Consider the following 26,698-nt stretch of genomic DNA (forward strand, 5'->3'; position numbering starts at 1 on the left):
GGAAGGAGAATTGTCTTTTCCTCATTAGACTTGCAGTGTGAGAGGGAAAGATTTCTTCCCCTTGGTATTTTTTGAAATCGCAGGGATTCATAAACACTGTCAGGCATATGTAGGTGTTTGTGGGACCTTTTTCCTGGGACCCACTCAAGTTATATAGTATGCCTGGTAGACTAAAGTGTTATGTGGATCTTAAACATCTGTTTCCAACGTCCTATCAGAGTAAAGATCTTGTTTATTCCAAAGCAGAGATTTGTCAATCCCAAGTAATCTTTGCTTGGCAGAAACATTTCTTGAGAAAGAAGAACAGCTGTCAGAAAGTGAATATCTAAGTACCAAAGGCTAACTTATCTTCCTTTCCAGAGGCAGCAGTGATCCATTTAATGCTGCCTTATCTGCATGACTATGTGTTTCAAAGATTAGGTAAAAAGCCGCAGATTCTGCTATAGGATATCTGAAGAAAATTTTCTGGGCTGTTAGTCTTTTGCAGATGAAGGTCTTCTCCTTCATTCCCTTCTCTCACACCTATACCTTCATTGAAAGGCAACCTTATATGTACATCATAGTAACTCTTATCTCATTTCTTTGAGCTATATTAAGCAAGCGTTCTCTGTAACAGTCCTGTCACATAATTATTTCTAATACTTTGAAGATATGCAGCCTTAAATGTTTTTTTAATTACTAACAGTTGGGGGCAGATTCACCATTCTGCTGGTTATAACAAAGCAGCCCAAAAATAAAAATCTATTTTAGAATTTTTTGTTGTTGTTGGCAGAGCAGCTGAAGTGAGCTGATGAAAATGCCTTTATTTTGCAATGGATTTATTAATTCAGAAGAGTACTATGAAGATTGATACATTTTTTTTTTTAATACCCATATACTTCTCCCCCCATTCTCCCCAAAGCAGAACCAAACTCAGAAGCAAAAAGTCAATCCTTCTGACTTTTCTGACTCTGATCAGAGTATGATCAGATCATGGTTTTCCAGCTAAGATTACCTTTTTCCATGCTGTACTAAAGGCAGCAGTGCTGCAAGGAGCATCATGACCACAAATTCTGAGTCCTGTCACCCCTTGTATGATCTTTACAGTGGTGGAGGCTGGAAAGAAGTGATTTATCAATGAAAACTTTTGATGTGAGCCCGTCCTCTATGTTGCTCCACTTAACAGGGCTGCCATGTGTGAATTAATGAGAAAAGAAGGTTTTCCTCTGTCAAAGGAGGTTCCCACATGAGCCCTGGGACTGATTTTATTTATCCTGTGTTGAATCACAATTAGAAACAGTTGCTCTGAGCTTTGTTGCCATCTTGCTTCTTCATAAAACATGAGCTTCTGCTTTAACTGGGCTGCAGCAGGATGAGAAGAGCCTGCCTCTGGCTGGAGCCAAAACCAATTTTGCACTATGCTGAGGCTGACAACAGTGCTCTGAGGAATCAGATTTTTCTTATTTGATGTAGATGCATCTCTCATAATTTAGTGCACTTACATTTAAACTTATATTTAGAGAACTCATTTTGTGTTGGTCATTCAGGTAGGAGAATATATAATGTGGTTTTTAAGCACAGCAGGAGTTGAACTAATTTCTTGTAAATGTGAAATGGAGCTTTCCCGCAGCTAGGAGTCATGACTGATACCTTTATGGCATTAATATTCACTTGGTTTGGAGATGTAATGACACCTTTAACCAAAATCTGATTCAGGAAAAAAAAAAAAAACAAAAAACCAAAAAAATCAGTTTCTCTTTTGTGTTAGATATTACTGCAATATGATGGCTTCAAATTACAGGAGAGTTCACTTAGGATGAAGTAATTTTCCAAAGTAAATTAGAATTATTGTAATCTTTTCTGAGAGTAGATGACTTCAGAAAATTTGTGAATCTGGGCCATATTATCTCTGTTTCAGTCCCATCTGTGAAAGGCAGAAGTTCCTAATTTGTAGATGTAGTATACCTTATTATTTGTATAAAAACATCTGCATTTCTCAGAAGAAAGGCATTACATAAGAGCAAGAGAGGGAAGGACACCTGAAATTACAAAATCCTTAAATAATATATTGAAGACAATGATGCTTGATGGCAGAATTAGGTGCTATGGAAATGACTGTCTTTGATAGGAAAAGCCATCTAGTTAGTTTCCTGTTTCCAGACTAATTTTAGGTGTGTGCTTTTTGTGAGTCATACTTCTTAAATCTGACAAAGAAAAATAATTTTTACATGCTTTGCATGTAAAATGCAGATAAACTGGAATGTGTAAGTGAATTCCTCAGACAACAACCTCTGTAACTGTGGTATTGTATGGCTGTTAAACATTTTGGCAGAAAATACATAATTAGCAATCCGCAGTCAGGGGAGTCACTACATGACAGTAGCCATGGGTCCTGACAACATTTTTTTGAGGTACATGTTTCTTTAGTACCTTTTTTGCATTTCAAATATATACACATACATATATGCTGTTAAATACTAATATTTCATGTTTATGGAGTGATTGGGAATTTGACAAATGTGTTGCTATCATCAGTGTTTTTTTTCCCTAAGACAAAATTAAGGTAACGATACAATAAAATTTACTCCCATGCTTGGAAATATTATTTTTGTTTCTCAATGGTTGCAAATGAAATACAATTTATGATGTAGTATGTACAAATGCTTTGTGGCTTGTTGGTGAGACAGTTTCCTACAACACTGCCAGTAATGCAGGTTATAACCTAAGTTAGGTGTTGAGTGGGAATGATCAGGAGAGTCACATAAGATGTGTGTCCCTGCTTCATTGTAAATGTTAATGTAGATAGGTGAGTGAATGAAGAATGATCCAGGGCAAAATAGAAATGCCTCTTTTTTACCTTTTGGAGGCACTAGAGCAGTATTTTGCTGATGGAGCACAGAATTTCTTTCTATGGGAAAAATGAGCATTTACTTGATTGATATGCATCTTTAATTAGGTGGTAAACAAGAACTTGGTTGAGTATATTTGGTTCAGTATGAAATTAGAATTGCCTTTGAAAAAGATACAAGAAAGAGCACTTTTTTTTTTTTAGTCTTTAATTTCTCTTTTTACTGGTTGTAACTCATTCACAAAATAAAATGCCTTTCTATTTTAAATATAATTCTTAGCTATTTTTTATTAGTGAATTGTAAAAAAGGCTTTAAAGAGTAAGCTGTCACAAAAACCCCCTAGAGTGCAGTGACATGTGCTACCATAATAGAAAGCTGCACTGATATTTTATGCCTACATTATGAATTAAGAGAAGAGGTGATGATGTCTACAGAGATTACCATAATTAACATTAAAGGCTGAGAGCTAACTGTCCCCTGTGCCTAAAGAATACTTGTGATATTAGAGAAAAGAATAAGAAATAATGAGCTCTGGAACAAAATTCATTGATTGTATTCTAGTAAAATAGTCCTGATCAAAAGGACTTAACATCAATAAGAGTTCATCCTTTGATTTCAGTACTTGGGGTTCTAACTGTGAAGTTATCTGCTCATTTTATACATTAAGTAATGAAAATATTTGAAGGCACATTTTTTTTATATGTTTATCCCATAAACTAGGATATCTGACTTCTCCTTTAAATTGTTTTGTTGTACTGAGCTATAGTCTGAAACTAATATGAATTGGAACCGTTGTTTACTTACCAATGGGAATCACCTTTTATAGAATGGTTCAAAGGTTAATTTTATCTTTTGTCCTTTGTGTGTCTTCATTTTTTTCTACATCACCCCCAGCTGGAGCTGGGAAATGCTTTTACTAGCCTCTGTTGTGAAGAAAATGGGTTTCAAATCAGCATAAGAAGTGACATTTATGCAATTTTTTATTTGAGTTCTTGAAAGTGAGGAGGGAGTGTGAGGCAACAGGACCAGAAGTGAGAAGGCAAATGATGAGGCTAGAATTTGATTTAGTTTTAAGATTTTAATCCTTATTTGTTTTCATGTATGTATTTTGGGTGATCTCTGTGTTGGCTAATAAATGCATTTTTCTTCCTCATTTGTTGTTCATCCAAACAACAAGCTTCTCCTTTTGTGAACTCCCCACACTGTGCCCTTCATAATAATGGCTAAAACTAGGAAAAAATATTCTATTTTTCTAAGTTTTGTGATCTTGCTCAGGCAGGATGGCACTCAGCTGGGATAGCTCAAGCCAGGCTATTATTGAGTTAGCTACAAATCTCAGTCTTGTGAACTGTGAACAGAAATGGAGTTAGGATGTGCCAGCAGTGCAGTCACATGCCATGGAGTGGAATACTGTGGATGAACTAGATGGCAGGACCTCTCTTTTCAATTATTTTGATTTTTTGAGCATTAGCAAGTAGCTGTTGCCAGCACAGCTCTGGTTCTCTGGCTGTGACCTACTGCCTGAGCACCCAAAAGGAGCTTGACATGGAAACTCCTGGATGTCACTCATTTCTAATTGCATTTCTTGTGAGTGCTGTGGTAGCAAGGGAAATCTGCCTTTAGAAAAGGTGATTTTGCCAGAAGAAAAAAAAGTCACCGAGATTCTAGATAAAGATTTTTACATGACTGTCACCAGCATTTGAAGTCCCAGTATTACTTCCACCTCCAGCGACTGGTCTGTCAAACCTGATGAATGGCTATTAGCCAGCAGGCTGCCAGGTTTGTTGCTTTCTTCAATGACTGAGGGGCACAAATTTTTGGCTGGGCATTGGGATGAAGCTGAAGTAATGTCTGATGAACAGTACACTACCTATGTGAATAAGCTAAAGAAAATCTTAGCATGGTGTCTGGTTAGTCTTGTGAGTTTTTCCTGGAAGTTTTTTTCCTGTAGTTTTCTTTACCATTCTGCCATTCTTATGTGGTTTTGGCATTGGGTGTTTGAGAATTTTTTTATTTAGAAAGATGATTTTCTGGAATGAGTGTTTTGTTATTAAAATGGCAGCAAGCACAGTCTGGCTGTTGATGAGAAGATGAGGCCTTTAATCAATTGGCTGGTAATAGGTAATATTTACTTAAAACCACTGTTGATCTTTAAAATGGATCTTTTCATAGGTGTGCCTCTGCACAAAATGATTTACTTACTTCTTAAGAAAAACTTGCAATTCTGTGTCATTCTGGGAGAAAAACCAGAAGGGATATTGGGAACCCTCCATGGAAAAGGCTGGAGGAGTAAACGTAGTTCTGTTTTTCTCTGTAGGATATAACAGAAAAATGTTGATAGTCCAGTAAGTATGAATTTTATGTGGGGTATCACTGTTAGGGAGCAGAAACTATTGTTGCTTCTAATTTCTCTGTGTGTTTTACTGTGTCTCCCTGCTGCTTGTTCGTATTTATTCTGGAGGTTTTCAGCCCTTTTTCCTGCCTCTTTACTCTTTGAAATTCAGGCTGTCAGTGAGGGAGTAAAGTTCTGTCTCCATTGGAAAGCAATTTGCTGGTGTTGCTGGCTGTGAATGAAATTGACTGAGATTGTGAAATCCCGGGCAATTTAGCTCACAGCTGGGATGACAAGGAAGGGGCAGCGTCACTCTCTCACTGACGATGGTGTTCCAGTTGTCTTGCAGATATTCATTTCCTCCTGGCTTTTACATCCATTTATTAGGTGCTGGTAATTGCTGGCATTTCTTAATGCAGTTTATCCAGAGATAGCAGAACTCTTTCTGAAAAGCAGAGATTGTGTACACATCCTAATTGGTATTTTGCTTACCAGGAGGGAGTAAATTCAGATTGCTGGTTGTTGTTGGAAAAACTTCACTAACACAACTGTAAGTTACACCTGATGAAGCTGTTGAACCAGAGATGTGTGCTTGCAGAGTAAACCCACTCTGCCTCCCCTTCCTGTGATTTTTTGCAGGCACAGCTCCTAGGGCAGACTGGCCCAGCCACCCTGAGGTGACTCCTACGGAAAAGAAGCCTCAGAACAATTGAGTTCTTACTCCCAAATGTGGAAAGTGATACCATCAGGTGTTTTATTATTACCAGATGGTTTGGTGTTTACTTACCTGCTCAGTGTATACTATATTTCTGAAAGAGGTGATCTGAAAGTCAAAAAAATCTGAAATAAACAACTGCATAGTTATTTCAAAGGAAATGGGAAAACATTAAAGATACTTCATTTGAAACAGTAGCAAGCTATAGCTATCAAGTTATGAATGCTACCTCCAATTTGAATAATTTTTGTAAATGCTGAGAGATATAAATGTAAGTTTTCATGCTTAAATGCTCCAGATATTTACAAGATAATTAAAAAAATGAATCTCCATGTGAAAATATGGACAGTCCTACTTAAAGGATAAATTTTTTTTTATTAGAAAGGAAACTGGAATATAGCTCTAGTTCCTTTGAAGCGTGTCTCAGAAACATAAGTATTTTATTTCTCAAGAGTAAATAGAGATTATCAAATGGTTGCTGTATTTTCCCATATATAATTTTATCTCTGTAAGGAAAAAAAAAAACCAACAAAGAAATGAACTGCATTTGTCTTCCCAGGGAACATATTAAGAGGCTGAACTGAAAATCTCTTGCTCCCTCCTTTAATGCTTGTACTTTGGGAAATTTAATTTCAGAGAGTCAGGTACATAATCCCTGCTGTTGTTCAGAAGTTTAATGTGTGTCCTCCCATGAACTGTGATAAAAATTGAGTCAAATGTCATAGACATTGCCAAGCTTTAAGAAATGTGTATTTCTTTATTGGTTCAGTAGACAGCATGGTTTATACATTTAAATGAAATGTCTTTTTTCTTTGATGTGAAAAACCCAGTAATAGAATATATGATTTTAAGCATCAAGAAAAGTATAAAGGCAATATATGCATTTGAGTTTTAATACAGACACAAGAAAATGTGGAATACATTAAAAAAAAAAAATTGAATAGGTGGTTGCTTACTTTTTCCCTTTCTCCCCTTTCCTTCCCTTCTCCTCCCTCCCATCCATCAGCTGTGGGTCAGCAATGAGGCTCTCTATGACTATCATTTGGTTCAGGGCTGGATGCTGGGCACTAGTACAAGGGGATGGGTGTTGGTGGGCTTCTAGAGCCTTTTCTTTTTTAATTATTATTTTTGATTTAACTAACCTCTCTGGGACTGCCTTTTAAAAGCACTTCAGAACAGTTCTATCCAGTGCCTTCATTTTCCCAAGGTGATGATCTGATAAGGAGGATATGCAGCTTCCCTAACAAAATAATTTCTCTAAATGCTCCTTCTTTCTGTGGTCCAGCTGCCAGCTTGGGGGGTTGGCTGTGTGCAGACCAGTCCTAAAGAATGTTAAATACTGCTTTCACTGCAGAAGACTGAATTTCTCAGCTTCCTTATAACAATGAGTTGCTTCAATCTGGTGAGATAAAAGGTGAAAAAGCTTCTCAAATATATCTTTAGTCTTGGTAATAAGGTTATCCAGTATGTTTAACAAATGTTTAACAAATGTACAAAGTCAAGCTTCAGTTGATAATGTAAACACAATGCTTGGAAATTTCAATTTCCAAACAGGTTCAGTGATACTGCTAGGAAAAGAAAGAAGACTGAAAGAAAAAGAAAGAGACATATTTAAAAAATAGAGAACCCCTGGTAATTCATGTCAGTTTTTGTGCTCCAATAAAAACTGCAGCATTGATTATTCATAAATTTAACTCTCATGATATTTTCCCATTTTGTCATCCTAGACTTCTTCAAGACATTCCACTATACTTTGTAGTTTTGAGTTAAAAAGATCTGCATAGGTTCTTCTGGTTCTTCTAGTACCACCCCAGCCTCAACATTTGATGTTGGCTGCTCATCTACCAGGGTTATTAATCTTATGTTTAGAATCTAGAAACAGGTACATTATCTAAAATGAAGTTTTCTGACAATTTTTTATGGTAGCACTATACACAGGTTATTCCTTTGATTTGGCTTTCCTGTGAGAACACCTTATTTTAGATGTTTATGTAACTGATGTGGTGTGGTTAATTCCATTTTTCTCCATATTTCTAAGATATTTCCCCCAGCCTGTGCTGTTCAAGTACATATTTTTCCGTCTTTAAAATGCAAATAAATGAACTGATGTGTGTTTAGAAATTCTGGATAAACTCTGGAATGAACACAGATACAGAGCTCATCAAGGCTGTTTGCAGATGGTACCACAAGGGGTGAATGTACATCTTTCTCTGACTGTTGGAGTTCTGAGAGATTCCATTATTTTCTACATGTGCATATGCTTCCATGTGGATCACAAGGCCACCTAGCAATAATCTGTGCTTTGCAATTATGCAATTTTCATTAATATGTACTTGTTTCTGAAGCATTGGAATTTATTTCCATTGGATCTGAAATGCTACATTTTGAAAACTGGATCTATCTTTTATTGTTTTCCCAGTCTAGATTCCTAAGCAGCTGCTTATATGTAAACTCTGAAAAAACACAAAATATATTTTTATTAATGATTCCCGAATCTTCTTGGGCATTAACCTAAAGTTCATTTGTAGCAGTTTGAGTCAATTTTGTTGAGATGATTTAACTTACAGGTGCCAGCAGTGGCATCATTCCCATTGCCAAGCATTAATGTTAGAAATTCTCATTCCTAATGCCAAGGAATTCATGGTTTATTGCTGTCTGGCTGAGTTTAGCAGCCTGTTGTTCTTGTGTTTCCGGGTATTCGTTCTAATTCAAAACAAATGGGAATGCTGGCAGTCTAACAGAGACATATGTAGGAAGTAACCATTGGCAACCATGGCTGCATCAGACAAGATTCTTTAATTGGAGCATTTAGGCATTAATGCTCACAAGCCAATGGAGGAGTCCTTTCCTTTCCAGGTTGTTCAGTACAAGCCTTGGAACCTGATTCTCTTCTCAGGCTGTATTTCTGTAATTGGCACACTGTCTGCTTTCAGAGAATGCTTATAATGTGAAAGTGCAAGAAGACTCGTTTCTTACAAAAGCAAATTTTGCTTTCTTCTGCATACAGTGTGCTCCTTAGGCATCCATTGAAACTTGTGTGTATGTTTGAAAAGAAATTCTGGCAAAGTCCTGTAAGGCTAGATCTGGACACCCCATCCTACAAGGCATTGGTGTGCTTGTGGATCGTTACTTTCTTATCTTCACAGTAGAAATACATAGAAAAATGTGACATAAAATATTTCACTTTGAATACAGGGAGAATAACATTTAATCTTTCATATTTCAGTTCTGGCTGTGTAGGTGAAGTCTTGGGTGACCACATTACTTTGGATCATATTTAGACCAGAGACAAAATAGATTATAAAAAAAGTATAAGAGATAAATTATTTTGCTTTAAGCTTTTTAATGGAATGAAGTGAAGAAGGAAAAAGAGTTTATTTTGTGGGTCTTTTCACTGTATAGGTTTGAATGTACTACAAGGTTGATAACAGCAATTCCACTGGAATTACTGGAGTATGTGAGCTTAGTTTAGAGACAAAATTAGACAAATTTAATCTATTGTTGTATCTGGAGAACACACATGCAATGAATGAGAGTGGTTTCCACAGGATTTGCAACTTTTGTGCCACTGTAGTTGAAACGAAATAAATTGGTTTTTGCTACCATAGTTTGACTGCTCCTGGGATAGACAGCATAGTTTAATGAAGACTAAGAAAGAGGATCTATTACTATTTGTAAAAGACATTCAGGAATTACTACAAAGGAGGAAGAAGAATTATTGAAATTGAACCTTCTTTAAGATGAAATGGATATTAATTGCTTCTGAATGAATTCAGAGTGTAAATTAGAACAAGGTTTCTGTCATCAAAGGAAAGATGTCTGAATTCTGGCATGACCTTTCAAATAGGGCAGGAAGGACAAGGAACCTAAATTATTTCAAGAGGGAACTTGATAAATGAATATAGGTAGTGCTTCCAGAAATGGAAATTAAAGTTTATGATTATAGTATCATAGATCATAGGCTCAAAGAGACCTCAGAAAGTATCCAGTCCATTTCCTTGCCCCAACTTAATCTCAATTACATTTAAATCATTTCAGGTTTATCCAGCCTGATCTAAAATATGATCTCATCTTAGTGATGAGACTCTACAGGCCTGTTACTCTCCCATTCAATTACCTCACTATTCCAACCATTAAAAAGCTTTACTAATCTCAATTTAAGTCTTCCTAGTGCAATTCAAGTTAATTTCTTCTTGTTCTCTCCACAGAAGACTTGGAGAACAAATTAGTATCCTGCCTCTCTATAGCCCTTTAATATATGCTTGGAAACTCCTTTTTTCCCAGAATCAGAGTGCTTGACTTTGGAATATCTCAATATGTTCATTCTGATATTAGTCCTTGGGTCTTTCAGTCTTTTCTCTGAAAACTTGTCTTCTAGAACTCTGATTGTTCTGGCACTCTCTGCTGGGCTCTCCAGCTCTCTGTTTCTCTTCCTTCATCCCATTTTTCCTGATGATGGTCTATGAGTACTGAATGCAACAGAAGGATTATTTTGTGACTTTCAAGCATAATGCTACTACTTAGTCAAATACTACTGTCATTTTTGCAGCGTGGGATGTGATTTACTTCCCAGTTGTCTACATGTTTTCATCAAATAAGTTCCCTGCTTTGGCAGGGTATAGGATGTTAGGAATGTTCTCAATCTCTGCATCTCTTATTATGAGATGTTTTTTGGGAGTTTCTTCTAATAAAGCTCTTATGTTCCTTGTAAGGGAATGTTTGGGATTGCTGTGGAAGGGGAAAATGGGCCATAAAGAGAAAATTTTGTGGCTCTATAGACTAAAGTCTTATGTGACTTTAATTCTTCTCACGTGGACCTTTTTATCCTGTACCCCTGGTGACTTCAAAGCCGCGGACAATCCTGAAGCACACATGGAATGCGCCAGAAGGTTGTGAGTGCGAAGAGCTGGGCTGTGCTTAGGCATGGGCACAGTTGCTCAGTGTCTCAAAACCTCAAGGCACTGTGGTGCCTGCTGTAAGAGCAGTTTGCTGGGTAAAGGGAGCACAATCAAACCCTTTTGTACCATCACACTGATGCTGTGGAAATCCTTTCCTAAGACAGCAGAACCTGAGGGCAGCGCAACACAGGAACGACTTTGCAGTCTGGGTAATACTGTATTCCAGTTACAGGTTTGATGTTATTCTTACCTGCTTTATGTTTAGCACATTGTCAGCTTGGGGTCAAACTTTAATGGCTTATTTGCTTGGCATATCAGTAAATGAGGTAGTTTTATGCCACAGATTTGTGAACATGGAATAAGTAAGATAGTATTAAGCATAAGACTCAGAATTCAAGGGCTTGAGAAATTTTGCATATTGCTAAGCTGACAAAGTGTTGTTCTAAAGTGATAAAAGCAGGTGTTTCTTTCTACATTCCAAGTCTGCTCCCATGTGAGAGGCTAGATAAGTAGTTCAAATTACATCTAAGTAGAAAATTTGCCAGACCTTAATTGCTTTTCATCAGAGTTCCAAATAAGAAGGAGAAGTAAAAAAATCCTTGGAACTACATTGTAGCCTGTTTAATTGTCCTCATTTAAAGCCCCGAGGTAGAAATCTTAACTTCACAATAAACTGCACTCTTTCAGTGTTAAAGCAGAACAAATTTATAAGCAATGACTTGTGCTCCTTCTACATTTGACATTTAGGTAAGAGCAATTTTTTGTTCAAGAATATAAGTAGTTTCTACAAGGTCTGTAGCTGTGTCATTTCAGTAAGATATAGTTTTATCATGAATCAGTGCTTTTCTCTGGTGGCTTCTGCTAAGGTTATGGCCATTTATTCCATCTTTCTTGATAAGAGTGATCTTATTAAGCCTGTTTATTCTATCTTGGAGTCCGACCATAGCATCATCAAACCTTGCTCTCCTGCTCTGGCTACTACTGCTTGACTCTGTGCTGGGAAATGAAGTGCATCTGACTGTTCCCAGTCAATCCTGCTTAAGTCAGGCCTCTCATCGAGAAGGGTCCGTCAGTTCGTCTTCTGCAAGGAGACTTTATCAGTAAATCGACAGGAGAAGGGATTAAGATCACATCATTTAGCCTTGTGCCCTCTGCAATAGGCAATGAAATGTCAGTGTCATAACCCCCCAGTCCCACATAATTATTTCATTGGCAAGGAGGCATTTTGCTGAGAGATCTTTCTGTCCTTTGTTTAAACAGACAATAGAAAAACCAGAATTCCTGTGCAAGACCAAACAAGGGACTCTGTTTTGGTATCTGTCCATGCTGTCCATATTTTGGAGGAAGACACAAGGCTAAAAAATTATTTTTAAAATTTTGCCATTTTTCTCATCTCTTGGTAGTTACTTTACAGGTGAAGCTACATGGAATTTATATTCTTTATAAATATTATTTATTTATATTCTTTATGTCTTTTATTTAGCTAAAGCCAGTTGATTTGGCCTTTTCATAGATATGATCTTTAAACAGTGGTTAAATTCCCTCTTAAGGATGTTAAATCCTTAGGCTGCCCTCATTTGAAAGTATTTTCACAAGAAATCTACTGAATTGATATTTAATATTTTTCATTTTTCTGTATCTTTCTTGATACAACAAAATGTTAGTAAAAAGTTCAAAGTTTGAGTGCACAGAGTGATTTTTTAGACCATTACTATGCATTTTTTGTTACTTTCAGTTCACTTCTTGGTACAGGCTCATATTTCCACTTTGATCTCTTTATAAAGCAATGCTTTCACCAAGTGTCACTAGAAGCAGGTACTGTTTCCCTTTCCATTTGATTATAGTTAGCTTAAAATACAGTGATGTGCATATGAAATTATTTAGTCCAAGACATATTGCAGAGATGCATTCATTAACTGTAAATCTCATCTGCTCTTTTGCTACATATTCATTTAGTTTAATTTGACACCACTGGCAATTGAAACTAATAATGGTTTGGACAAACTTTGGTCTCTCCTTGTTGAGTAGGTTCATCTGTTTGGAAAGATGTTAACTTGAAAAAGGAATCCCATGTTGAATATAGGTCAGCAATGACATGCTGTAGAAGAACTGCCAGGGGACTTGAAAGAGGGATAAAGCCTTTGAAGCACAAGAAGTAAGTAAATGATAAATAATTGTTGGCTCTTCTCAGAAATGTACTCTTTTCCGTACTGGGCATAACATTCAAAAAGAGAGTGAGTCCAAAGGCAAGCAAGAGTGATCAGATGCTCTGAATATATGGTGGGTGTGTGTGTGTGTGTGTGGGTGTGTGTGTGAAGAATGCAAAGATGTGTTGGAGTGTGTTAGTAACTTAGAGAGAAGTAAGAGGGTTTTACAGAGTGGAAGGAAATAATCTGTTCTTTGTGTCCATTATGGAGACAAGAAGGTGTGTCTATGACCTGTAACTGCGCTATTCATATTGGACAAAATACATTTTTTTCAGAGGTGAGGATAGTAATCAGTGTGTTTTCTACATATCAAAGAATATTTGAACATGCTCAGATCTTCCAACGGAGAAGAGAATTTGGTAATTTGAAAATTCTTCTCTGTCTGTGAATGCATTTAAGGGCATTAGACAGCAATCTAAGCAGTGTTTCCAGATTGCTCTGACAAAAGTACAGGAACCTCATCTGATTTCTAGGAAGTGCTCACTGTCACAGGTTCAGAGAAAAGAACAAGGAAGGCTTGGAAGAGAGATGTCTAATTTGGTACTTCAGGGAAGGCACACACAGACCTATGAATAAGCTGCTATGTGTTGTTAGAAGGATGCCACAGGCAAAAGAAGGAGCACATAGAGGATGATAGTTCTGGGTCATCATAATCCAGTGGTATTGCCATTTAAAGTGATGTGCCTTGTCACAGGGCAGAGAATACAGAAAAGATGAAAGAGCATCTCAGCTGTAGCTGAGGATTTCCTATATTCTCACTTTGAATGTGCCCAAAGCAATACTTCTGGAAATCTCTTTTTTGTGTCATGTGAGACAGGGAACAGACATCTGGTCTCTGAACTAGTTTAAATTTGGCTGAAAGTTGAAAACTTCTATAAAGCTTTTAGTTCAGACAGATCATAATTTTTGATTAAAAACCCACCTTATAGAAATTCTGAATGAGTTCCTACTCCAATGCCATCAGGGGAAGAAACAGGAATGCAGTGTAATTGGAAACAGTCTCTAGCAGTTCAAGTGCTACAAAAATCGTCTGTAACAGAGCTGTACTTCAGGCCTATATTCCCTTTGGGCTGCTTGCTTGTAGTGGTACCAGGGTAATAGCACTACATTTGTGCAAAAAACCCACTCTGTATGCCTAGAGCAACACAAAATTCTGAGAGTAAATTGACTGAATTATATATGTTGCTCTTTTGGGAATGCAGAAGTTTTACTGCAAGTTCCGTGTAGCTGAGGTTGCAGACTATACCTTACTAGGAAATAAGAGTCTGGAGGAAAGATAGAGTCAGTTTAATCATTGTTTTGTTTGTTGCTTCAGCTAAATGGCTTTGTTTTGTTATATGTGTATTTTAGTACTTATCTCACTGTCATCAGATGCTTAATGGGATCTAGGGAAGTGTAGAAAAGTGGAGTGCAAGCTTTAACACAGGCTACCCCTTCACCTGGCGCTGGAGATGATTCAATCAATCACTTTTCATTTAATATAATAGACTGGACCTTGGTCAAAAATGTCACTGGTATAAACAAATGGAATCATTGATAGATCATTGTTGCCAATAACCAATGAAAAATACCCTGCAATTTTTCCTTAGTTTTGCAAAGTCATCTCTTTTGATTAAAGCTGGCAACTATCAGGATAAAAGGACACCGGTCAGTACTTGATGGATATTCTTATGAAATGTGTTCCTAAAGTGCCAAATCCTATCCTTTTCTATAAGAACTGTAACTCTTAGAGGGTTGATTAATTTTAGGGTGCATTCTAAGATGCCTTCTCCTAGCACACTGATGATTGCTCAGATCTGGATGCAGTAACCGAGTCATCCCAGCTTGCAACTCCGCATTTTAAGGAAATTTCAATTTAGGATCTGTTTGTCTCAAAGCATTATTAGCAAAAGTAAAACTGGGTATGCTGAAGAGGCGGAGTAGACATTGGTGTCATGGAGGAAGAGCTGACTGCCTGATGCAGTGGCCTGCTGTCTTCCCCTAGGTCAGGTCACCTTCCCTGGAAATCACATCCCTGCAATTACAGTTGCTGGGCTGGTTTGGTACTGTACTAAGGCTGAGAGGTATGGTGTATGATGCTTTGTGAACCAGCCTGAAAATTATTCTGCACCATTAAAACAAAAATTCACAATGCTAATTTTTCACTGCCTCAGACTCATTTTCTCCTTAGGGATGGGGAAGAACATTTGCATACACATTGATTAAATGGAATGCATTTGGTATTTTAGATGTATTCACTCTGAATTGTTGTATATAATATAACAATGTTATATATAATTCACTCTGAATTGTCATTTTAATCCAGACTGTGCAGGGTCCTGGCAGGAAGCCAACAAACACAATATATGTCTACATCATTAAAAATAATTTAAGTGTGCTGGAAAAGAAATGTACCAGTGTTTGCAGGGTGTTCCATATTTAGTCAGGGGTAATGATAAATAATTGTTGGTGTTCTCAGTTTATAAGTCAAAAAGTAGGTTTTAAATATGTCTGGGTTCTGTAAAAATAAACTGAATAACATTTTCCTAACATTCAGTCCTTGTTACCACAACCTCAAGCTTCTCGCATTAATTCATCCACTGGACCCCTAAAAGTCCCCTTAAGGTAGGCAAATATTGAATCCTGGTGGGGAACTGAAGTGTAGGGCAGGCTGAAAGTAGCTGACAGAAATTATCTATAAAAAAGGGCTTATAGACAATCTTCAAGACTTAATCTCAGAAGATCACTAAATAGTGTTGATGTTTAAATCACTCTAGGTGATTTCTTCATTGATAAACTGTCTCTGAATTGATCATGTCTTCTGGAGCCAAACATGGTTTATTATCCTTGATGCAGAGAGTAAAGATGTACAATGACAAAGTGCCATTTTTATATGAAAGCAAAGTTTCAAGTAGAATTTTGCTAAAACCCCATCCTGTTTTGATATTTTGGGAACATCAAAGGGGTTCAGCTGAAAAGATTAAAGGTCTATTGATCACGAATAATTTCCTAATATTTTTGATGTGCTCAGGGATCACATAATCTGCTGCTGGAATACACCCACATGTGAGCTGGAAAGCACTGGCTGTCAGAGAGCTCAGGGCACTGTAACTTGGCAGTTTAGAGGGGAACATAATAGAACTTTCCCATGCCAAATGGTCTTGTGGTTAAAATCTAGCTACCTACTGAAATTCAGTGGCAACTTAAAGAAGGGCATTAATGATTAACTTAATGATATAACTAAAAGTTATATCATCATATAACTAAAAGTTGTATCATTAAGGAAAGAGATGTAAAAAAAGAAATTACCACATTCTTGCTTGGTTCAGTATGTATGTTTTCCTGATCCTCAGCATAATGAAACCCTCAGTAGGGCTATGAAAAAATCTATATATAAAATAGAGCTGCTAAACTCTCCATTAGTCTCTGTACTCCCACATGCACCAAACTCTTTTATTCCTTCCTTCTGATGTCAGAAAAAGGTAATTTTTGAAGTAGATAAAGCCAAATAGGAATATAGGTACTGGGCAGTAGGATTACCCTAGAAGTTTTACATAAATTGGCTGATAGGACAGCTCTGCAGTATTGTTTTCTGCATGGTAAAAGGGAGGTTAAGCCTTGGCCAGCAAGACCAAGAATTACAGTTGTTTGTAGGTGGGTAGATAAAGGGCTTGTAGACCAAGGTCAAGGCTACATCTTGATCCTCTCAAAGGCTAAACTTTAGGACCTGATCATAAAATTAATTCACAAGAATTGCCTGTCCTAAATACGTGTCTTAGGTCATTCTCTAATGTCTCCACTAGTTCAGTTAATTGTGGGGAAAGACAATGATAAAAATTTGGTAAATTCTTCAGATTGTTCAGTAAATGCAATTAGTATTGTGTAATAGAGGAGGTCTTGTCATGTACAAGACATGTTAGGCTGCAAAAAAAAAAAATAAACAAATGGTCTGTATCCCAGAGGTCTTGCATATAACACAGCTGTGATGTTCATCCATAAGAAAATCATTGGCAAAAAATTATATAGCATTGGTTTACCAGTAAGCAAGAGTATTACTCAGAATTTTATTTATCTCAGGAATGCTTTAGTCACTTTTAATTTAATCAAATCCTAGAAAACACACTTTTTTTTTTCCTCCCATCAAGGTAATTTAGTGCATTAGATGTTTCACAAAGTATCAAATGAATTACATATGTATGAGTCTCCAGGAAAGCCTTTGAAGGAAGGAAGGAAGGGTACTAATGTTCTTGTTCTTGAAATAATATCCTCATATTGTCACAAGTTATTAGTGATACTGCCATTTCTCTGTCCCGGGAATGAAGCTTTGTGGCCATTGCTCATCTCCAGCCATTTGTCAGCCTCTGTTAGGGCTCTGTGGCTCACACTGAGCACCTTGAAATGCCCTGATCATGGTGGCAGGTTCCTGTGGCAGATTCCTGTGGCAGGTTCCTGTGGCAGGTTCCTGACAGCAGTCACTCACTCAGGTTGGGATGCTTCCTGTGGAGCACATGGGAAAGGGGGCAGTGAAGGAGTTGTTGCAGGGGAGCATCACCCATCCCTCTGATCAGTGGGAATGCTTGAGCTGGGATGCTGGATCTTGGGCAATTCTTGAACATGTATGTGAAATAAAAACTAATTCAAATCTTTTCAAGTGATCTCACTGTTGGAACATGGTTGAAATGGTTATTTGCTATGTAATATATTTGTTTAAATTGGTATCAGTTACCACATACTGATATCAAGTGTTTTGTCCCATTGGAACAGGGGCTGTTAAAGCCAAAGGCTGTGTTTGTGTGGCTAGTATGCAACTCACCATGAAAACAATAATAACAATTATTGTTAGAACAATAACAATAATTTAAACCAGGAAACAATAATAATTAGTTCTTCTTGGATCTGAATTTTTATTTTTGATAATATTGCAGTACTAATATAGCAGGATTTAATAATTACAGTCAATTACAGGTCTTAATTAAATGCTAGTACCTATTACTGTGAACAATAAAATGGAAATAGCTACCTGATGATTTAAGAGTGCTTTACAGGCTCCTGAAAAAAAACATTAAAAATTTCCTTATTTGTTGCTGAGGTTAAAATTGGGAAAGAACATAAGGCACGCACGGCAGATGTTTTATTTTTGAGGAACTTGCTTTTGTTATAGATTTGCATTTAATAGTGTTTGCTAAGTTTGTAGTTAGTAGTGCTACAGATTTGTTGCAGTTAATAAGGTTTGCAAAGTTTTATGTTAAATGCAGGGATATTTTGTTTAGCTTGTAGATTACATGTTCAAAATTGAAGTCAATGGAAGCAAAAAGAAATTAAAGTATATCATTAATAATTTGAGCATCTGAATAATCCATTGTAGATGCCATCAGTTTAATTGCATGTGCATATTAAAACCCCTCATTTGAAAACAAGTTTCTAAGTATTCAGTTTATAATGTCAACATCTGTTGAAGTATACAATAGTTTTATGACAATTAGCAATGGGAAAACCATAGAAGTCTTGAAGTTTGATGTAGATAAACAACCATATTTCTGCTACTTTCCCATCCTACATAAACCTTGTTTTCCTGAAAAATTTCTGGTCCTTCAGCCCTTGAGGGAAGCTATTCATGTGTTGTTATTCTGTATTTGATTCCCACTAGCCTCCAAGACATCAGAGAAAAATTAGAAGAGAATGACTCATTAATTTTCAAGTTTCATCATAGAAGGGCTGTTCAAAATGCCTTTTTCCCTACTTCCCTCATTATAGTGGTAGCTAAAGAGTTGGAAGACTTCTTTCAGTTTGACTTATTACTAAAGTAATGCAGATTTGGATAATGTGAATTCTTTAAGTTGTTTTGTTGTTGTTTTTGTTTTTTGGTGGTATTTTTTTGTTTGTTTGGGTTTTTTGTTGTTGTTGGGTTTTTTTCTCTGTGTGTGTGCAAATTGCATGAATCTTCAGAGTTTTTTCATTTGAATTCCTGATGTTAGTAAGCTTCTACTTCAAGCTTACTGATAAATGATGTGTTGGAGACCTGTGCTATAACTGTTCTCTGAAATTTTTTCTCAGCACATCTGGCTCTTTGGTGTAGTCTGGGAGCTTGATCCCCAGTGTCAGACATCACCAACTCAACTGGAACAAAATAAGTTGTAATGAAACAAGAAGTTTCTTACTGCCTGACGTGAAAAGTCTGTGCTTAGCGGTGTTTGTGTGATGATGTCGAGCAGGTTTGGAACAGGAGCACTGCTGAACTTGGCAGTTTCCTTAAGATACTGTAATCAACCCCACTCTTTTCTCAACGCTAGGATTCTGCCAAACATCTGGCTGGGAAGCTGTCCTCGGCAGCTGGAGCATGTGACCATCAAGCTGAAGCATGAGCTGGGTGTCACAGCTGTGATGAACTTCCAGACTGAATCTGACATTGTTCAAAATTCCTGGGGCTGCAACCGCTACCCAGAACCCATGAGCCCCGAAATCCTCATGAAACTGTATAAGGAAGAAGGTCTTGCCTATGTCTGGCTGCCAACTGCAGACATGAGCACCGAAGGTAATGCTCATGTCACTCTTGCAGTAAATTAATAGCAACAAACTGTTGGAGTTAATAATCTGTCACTTCCATGACAGCTGGGAGGGAGAGGAGTTCTGTGCACATTTTGCATGAAAATAAAGCTGGAACACAAGGTATAGTTTCTTTGTGTGCTGTCTTTAACAAATTATTCATATTTTCTTGTAGGCAGAGAGGCCAGCTGAAGTACTTTGTGTCTGGCAGTATTATTTGTGTTTGTGTTTAAAGCCATCTGACATCAATAACTGCTTGACTGTTTTTACTTTCAGCTTGAGTTCAGCCTACATAATGAAAGTATGCTGTGTAGGTGGAAGACTGCAGGTTTGCAGAGCAGGGCAGCTTGCCACCTTTGCTGATTAAAAATGGAGAGGCAGTGCTGTGTGTCTGCTGTTCCCCTCCTCAAAACCACTTTTTCTTTAAGTGTAGTATCCCAGTCTGATGAAACTCCATAGCGACATTTATATAATAGATTGCAATTAATTGAAAATACTCATAGCACCTGAGCTGTAACATCAGTTACCAGTACTTTTAAGTCCTTGGTTGGAATGCTCAGTTCAAAGTCTTGTTTCCAACCAGACAGGAGACCTTAAAACAGGGATCTGAAAGGGCTTAATGTCAGCGCTCATATATGCCATGAGGAAAAGTTGGGCTCTGCTGCTTGCAGCTCTGTTTCCCAGGATAGCCAGAAGAAAAGTGTCAGAAAATATGGTATGTTCATCCCTTTGAGAGTGAGAAAGGCTATTCTGTGTTGTTTGACTGTATGCTTAGTGCACAGTGAAATCATAACAATTTTAAGTTGTACAGTAAAATGTTCTTTTGCTCCTCCTCCCTCCTCACTTACTGAATTAATGGCCTTCATTAAAATGCTTTAGAAATCAGCAATCTGTAGGTACTTTCACAAACCTCTGGTATTAAAAAAATTGAAATTTCAGTTTTGGCTTGCTAACTTTAACGCTATGTAAATTGTGCTGTTCTCTATAATGTGCTGCCTTGTCTCAGTTCCTTTGAAAATGAATGTGCCACACACATCTGATGTTATCAGAATTTATATTTAGAAGAGACTTGGGGCATTTTAGTTTTGTGTGATCTGATTCTATATTGCAAGGAAAAAAACAACAACTTAGCCTAGAAAGTGATTTGAGAAAAGAAAGAAAAAAGTGGAATATGTCAGGTCTGCTATTATATTTCACAATTCATCAGGCTGTGCAGGCAGAATCTCAGTCGTGAACTGACTTTGTCCAGTGCAAATGAACGTGCCTTGTTTTTAACCTTAGGCAGAATCCAGATGTTGCCACAAGCGGTGTGCCTGCTGCACGGGCTGCTGCAGAACGGACACACTGTCTATGTGCATTGCAATGCTGGCGTGGGCAGGTCCACGGCTGCTGTCAGCGGCTGGCTGAGGTACGTGCTGGGATGGAGCCTGAGGAAGGTGCAGTACTTCTTGGCTGCCCGGAGACCAGCTGTCTACATAGATGAGGAAGCTCTGAATCGTGCTGAAGAAGATTTCTACCAGAAATTTGGGCACCTTCGTTCCTCGTATCAAATACAAGAGTAGAAAAGCAGAAGAAGAAAAGGAAGGTGAAGAGGAATCCTTACATTTGAACCTCAAGGACTTAGAAATTTCTGTGTCTCAGGCACCCACCTCAACTCTTCAGATTATAAACTTCTTGTAAAAGTGATGAGAATTTTGTTTAAAAAGTGCCTTAGAGGCTTTTATTTGCTTTCCTTAAGCTGACATGGTTCATGTTTTCAAGCCTTTTGGTGCAATTATGAGACCTAGAAACTGCAAAGGGAAGCAAGATTTTCTTTTAACTACTTGCCTATAGGAGCTGAGGTTTAGGCTAGAAACTAAACAAGACGTGAGGTGAAATAGAATTGGCAATAAAAAGTGAGAAGAAAAAAATATGAATATTGACTGGATTAAGATTCAGATTAGGATGGAGCAGATCATTATCAAAGCTGCTCAGTTATTTTAAGCAGATATTAGATTGTTGCAGTGTTTTGTAGTAATTCTGTAGACAAGTGGTATTGATGAGAAAGACCAGAAGGAAACTGGTTCTTCAACTCAGTGTTTAAAAACAAAAAGCTAATGTCTAATGCAGTGAACTAAGATTTGCACTTTGTCCATCTAGTTAATGTTAAGTATTATGGGCTCCAGCTGAATTCTTTCATGACATTGGGATTATGCTGGGCTGTGGCATGGAGAGAGAACACAGCTCCAGCTGTGGCAGCCTTGCTTTGTCGTGGGGCAGGACCACTGCTTGTTACATTATCCTAGGCTGTGAGTTCTCTGAGATGAAGCTGCATTTTGCCCCTCTGGTCCATGCAGTGCTGAACAGGGGCTCCCTTAGGTGCCAAGTCAGTCTGAGCAGTGACCACTGGGTAAGACAGGACCTATAGGAATTGTGTGATAAGCAGAGTGCACGACTGGCACCTCAGCCTCTGGGCTGTTGACCCAGATTAACATTTCCAATACAGCCAAAGCCTCTACTTGTGCAAGCAGTGGGTGCGTGCTGGGTTTAGCTCATTGAAGCTAATGCTGGGCTACCTCTGGGCTGAATGAAGTCAATAGATTCCTCTCTAGGAGCAAAGAGCAACTCTGCAGAGGATGGTTTCTCAGGAGCTCAGCCTCAGTGTTAGCTTTGTGGATGCTCCCTAATGTTTTCCATTGCTGCTTGGTCCCTTAGCTAAACTAAGCACCAACAGCTTCCAGTCCCGCTCAGATGAAACTAATTTGATATAAATTGAGTTCAAGAGAGAAGAGAGGATGAAGGATGCATAAACATTAAGAAACATAATTTCTATAGGTTTATTCTTCAGTGAAATCTCATTTTTTCCAGGCAACTTGTTCCTCTAAAGATGCAGTCAGTGACAGAGTAGTTTAAGTAATAAATATTGATTTTCTGAATGCTTAATGGAGAAACTATTGGATATGAGCTGTTTATGGAGAATGTCCAAAATAATATATTTTATTTATCCTATACTTCAATCATCTTGAAAAGAAAAATGTTCATTTAAGTTATTGTATTTGTGGGTTTGACCATGACTTTATTTCTGAATTTTTGAAATAATACTGCCTGTTTAGAAAATGGATGAGGAAATAAAGACAAAATGACTATTCGAGCAGCCCATTTTGTCATGTGTCCTTGTCTCTCAATTTCACAAATAGCAAAAAGGATCGTAACCCACATTTCTATATAGAAGTGGAACCAGCCACTTTAATGGTGACAGCCCATGTCTTGTCTTGTGTTGTGTCAGTTTGACAGGAAATCTCAAAAACCAGCACAGCAAAGGTGTGTGGACCATATGACACCTCTGGTACCTCCAAAGACTAAAACAGGTGTTTCTTCTCCTAGCCCAGAGCAGAGAGAAGAGGGACTGTGTGAGTGCTCCTGTCTGGCTGTTGGGCTCACATGAAAATGTGCAGAGCTGCAGCTGCCTGCCCAGGAGTTACCGCATTTTGACTGAGTTTAAAGTAAAATTGGTGAGCTTTTGCTACCATATGCTCCTGAAAATCAAGCACTGAGAGAAGGAAAATGGCCAGAGAAACAGAGAGGACAAGTTGCTTAAGTTCTACATTTCTGCGGAGATTTATTTGAAACCGCAAGCTTAAAATGTGTTTCCAAACATCCTGACAGAAGCTCTTTACTCCAGATGCAACTTGTAATACATGCTGGGGCAAATACTTGCAGATTTGATTCTTGTTCCACAGGTAATGTATATATATATATGGATATATATATATAGTTTTAAGGCTTTTGGGACTGAGCAGTGCATATCATGGCACAAACAAGTAAGTATATGACTAAGTACAGCCACTCTCTATTGGCCACTTCCTAATTCTGATTATATTGGCAATGGAAGCAGACTGATGTTTCATTTGTAGGGCAGGAATCCACAAGACACAGGAGTCACAGATTCAAGGATGCCCTAGCAGGCTGTTAATTCATTGTTTACTGTCAATTCAGCAAGGGGTTGTTGATTCACTGCTTATTGCCACTTCAGTTTGCTTTTTGCTGAACTGCTTGGGAGCACACATCATAGAGATTGCATTAGCTCATGAACTGCATGAAAGCAACTTGCCAACATCACACTAACAAAGAATGCAAAGAGATCCCAGAGGATCCCAGGAGTTTGCAGTCCCTTTGTAGGATTTGTAGCATCCTTTTTTCCCCTCATTGCTACCTTCCTGCCTTTTGTCAATGAAGACCTCTCTGTCAAGCAACATTCATTCAAAACCTTTTCTGTGGAATGCAGCTAGGAACTTAAATGCTATAGGAATCATTGCAAGAGACTACATCAACAGAAAAATCAAACCTATAAGAATATTCAATTTCTTCAAATGTGTAATTACATAATAAATCTGCATCTAGAGATAATGTATTAGATTTCAAATTTGTAATATGTTCTTATGCTGATTGGATCATTAGCTCTTTCCACAGGCCTGCCTCTTGATGTAATTTGGATGAAAGGATCAAGACAGGCTCTTGTTTATATACTTGTATATTTCCTTGCTACTTTAGTTCTAAAGCACTACAAAATTTAGAGAAAATGGTCCTATAAAAAAAATTAGAATCAGATAGACAGTAATGGTTACTTTGGAGGGGGTCCAAGAAGCCCATAATAATGGGAACCAGGTAAAAATGTTTTGATAACTCATCACAGAAGAGCATCAGTTGGAGAAAACAGCTGTGATGCTGTGAGAATCAGTATTCTCTGCCCTGTTAGAGCCATGGTTTTACCTCCATGAAATGAAAGAATGTGCTGCTTGAATTGGAAACATTTATAACTCCAGGTAGTCAGAGTGTTTCAGTGTCATTATAAGGCCAAACAATAGTATATCTTCTTTCCCAGGGCTATGCAAATGAAGGAATTAAGCAATTCTCTTAAAACTGATATTGTAACCATCACAGCTCCTTGAGGGATGGGTTTGGCTTTGAGGGCTATAGTTTTGTGAATACTTTTCCTTTGGACATTCACAAAAGTATTAGTGACAATCTTTAGCAGGACATTTTTAGATTGATGATGCCAGCTGATGATATGGAACTGGTGTGTCTGGTGTGACTATTGAAAACCTTCATTTCTCCCTTACTCCTTACTTGCTATTTTGCACTTTGAGCTTTGATCCCTTTGCTTATGTTGTAAGTTTATGATTTTTCCTTCCAGTACAGCAGCAAGCACAACAAAGCTCTGGCTGCAGTTTTGATACCAGGATGTTCTCCATGGCTGAAAAGTCTCAAACCTGGCAGCTGAGTTGTATGTGCTGCACAAAAATCATGTGCAAAACAGTCTCTCTGCTCTGGAATTAAATTAAAATTTGAGACTGCCAGTCAAGCCCACGTGGGCAAAGGAAAGGAAAAAGGCTGTGGATTGTGATGGAGCAGGTAATAAACATCCCTATTTAAAACAAGAATGCAAAAAGTCAGAGTTATTCCATTACCTATCTTGATGGCCTTTTTGAGCTCTAATCTATAAAACCCACTGAATTTACTGGTCTGTAATTGAGGGAAAAAATCTAAAGTAGCCAAAGACATTTGCTCTAAGTGTAAGCCTGTTACTCCTCTTATTCTTCATAATTAAATTGCAATGATATGTTTCAAACCAATGATTAAGTTACAAAAAAATTCTTAAAAAAATACACTGTGCAGTAGAAAACAATGAGAAAATACTTAGAAGCATAATAACTCCTGGAAAAGCATATATTTGGCAAGTAAGAATTACCTTCTGGAAGGATAATGAACATCAGGCTGCTGTTAGCTAAAATGGAATTGGATTAATGCAGCAAAAGATAGCTGAATGTCTCCAACTCTGTTTATATTCTCAGTGGTAAATCACCTCTGCAGTTATTTCTTAAAAAGTATTCTGCAGGAAAAAAAAATTGTGGCTTATTTGCCATATGAATCTAATGTAAAGGGTAATGGGCTGCTCTGATGGAGCAAACTGGGAATGGTAGAAGTGGAAAGGAATTAACAATTTTTATGTCTTTCAGCAACAGAGTGACATCACCAACAGCAAGACCAAACCACATGATTTCATAATTGATCTGCTTCTTAAATTATTACAGGAAAGCAGTATTTTCAAGGGCAATGACATTACCATCTATTAGGATAATTGCAGGATTTTGATACAAGTAACCAAAATACATATTGTTGGCACTTCAGTTGTGCTAACAATGAACCTATGGGGTGCTCATTATTAATTAGACATATTTTACTCTTGCTCTTCCTTTCACCTCAAGGTCTTTCATTAGAATCCTAAATTTTAATTTTGGGGCTAAAAATTTCCATATTTGTAAGAATAAGTAATGAGTATTTTATCAAACCCTTTTTACGTATTGAGACTTGTCTTATGAAGTAACAACTGTGATATCCTGTAAACTAAAGATGGTAACTAACTTAACCTGACATGATTCAATCTTTTTGTGCTTAAATGTATTGTCTTATTTGGGAGATTGAATTTATAAAGATTGCAGGATAATGTCTGTGATTTGATAATTACTTCAATGCTGATGCTGTATATTTACAGCAAGGAAAAGAAAAGGCCTGTTTATTCATAAGCTGGTAAAATATTAAATGATATCTCATTCTTGATTTAGATAATGTGAAGAAAAAGCATAAAAAAATCTTCAAAGAAGAAATTTCTAATGCTGGACAGGTTTCTGTGGCCGTTACTTAATGTCATTATAACAAAATTTATTTTGTGGTAATGCAGTTTCAGCAGGGAAATAATTAATGGCCAGGCCATCATCCAAGAGTAGCAGCCATGGTTAAGTTGGGCAGCCAGCCCAAAGTCACTGCAACAAATCAGATGCTGAAAATTAATCCAATCTTCCAAAATTCAATAAAATGCATAAACACAGAGGTTAAGAATGAAAGACTGTGTTTAGGCTTAAAATGCAGTTTGCAATATTTAGCCGTATAAACAAAAAGAAACATGGAAGGGTAAGCTTTCCAGAACACAGACCAGCTGGATACCTTCTCCTGGGCAATTAACTCATGCATTGCAATCAAGCTGGTGAAGCTTCATGAGCACAGAAATGGTTGCTGGTGCTCTGTGGTTTGGCAGGCACATCAATCCTTTGTGTAGAGATGTGTGGTTCAGAAATGGGATCCCTGTGGCTGTGCTTTGGACGAGCTAATGGGAAGGGCACCACTTAAAGCATGCTTAAATTATAGCTCCAGGTGGAAGT

The 26,698-nt window shown here is 37.5% G+C and overlaps 1 protein-coding gene across 4 annotated transcripts in view; it reads left to right on the forward strand.

The window, feature by feature from the left end:
* Positions 1-22,629, forward strand: part of EPM2A (EPM2A glucan phosphatase, laforin) — a 35,732-nt gene extending 13,103 nt beyond the window's left edge. For 2 of the 4 annotated variants that reach the window (XM_058021256.1, XM_058021257.1), the window contains exons 3-4: positions 19,250-19,491; positions 20,784-22,629. In XM_058021256.1, the coding sequence (XP_057877239.1) occupies positions 19,250-19,491; positions 20,784-21,064 (523 nt within the window). In that variant the 3' untranslated portion in view covers positions 21,065-22,629. Of the gene's footprint in view, positions 1-5,705; positions 5,711-12,801; positions 12,929-19,249; positions 19,492-20,783 lie in introns of those variants that run through there. The other 2 variants (XM_058021260.1, XM_058021258.1) reach the window with 2 other exon arrangements.
* Positions 22,630-26,698: the final 4,069 nt, after the last annotated feature.

The sequence above is a fragment of the Melospiza georgiana genome, chromosome 3 (assembly GCF_028018845.1).
Source record: "Melospiza georgiana isolate bMelGeo1 chromosome 3, bMelGeo1.pri, whole genome shotgun sequence".
In the NCBI taxonomy this organism is placed as follows: Eukaryota; Metazoa; Chordata; class Aves; order Passeriformes; family Passerellidae; genus Melospiza; species Melospiza georgiana.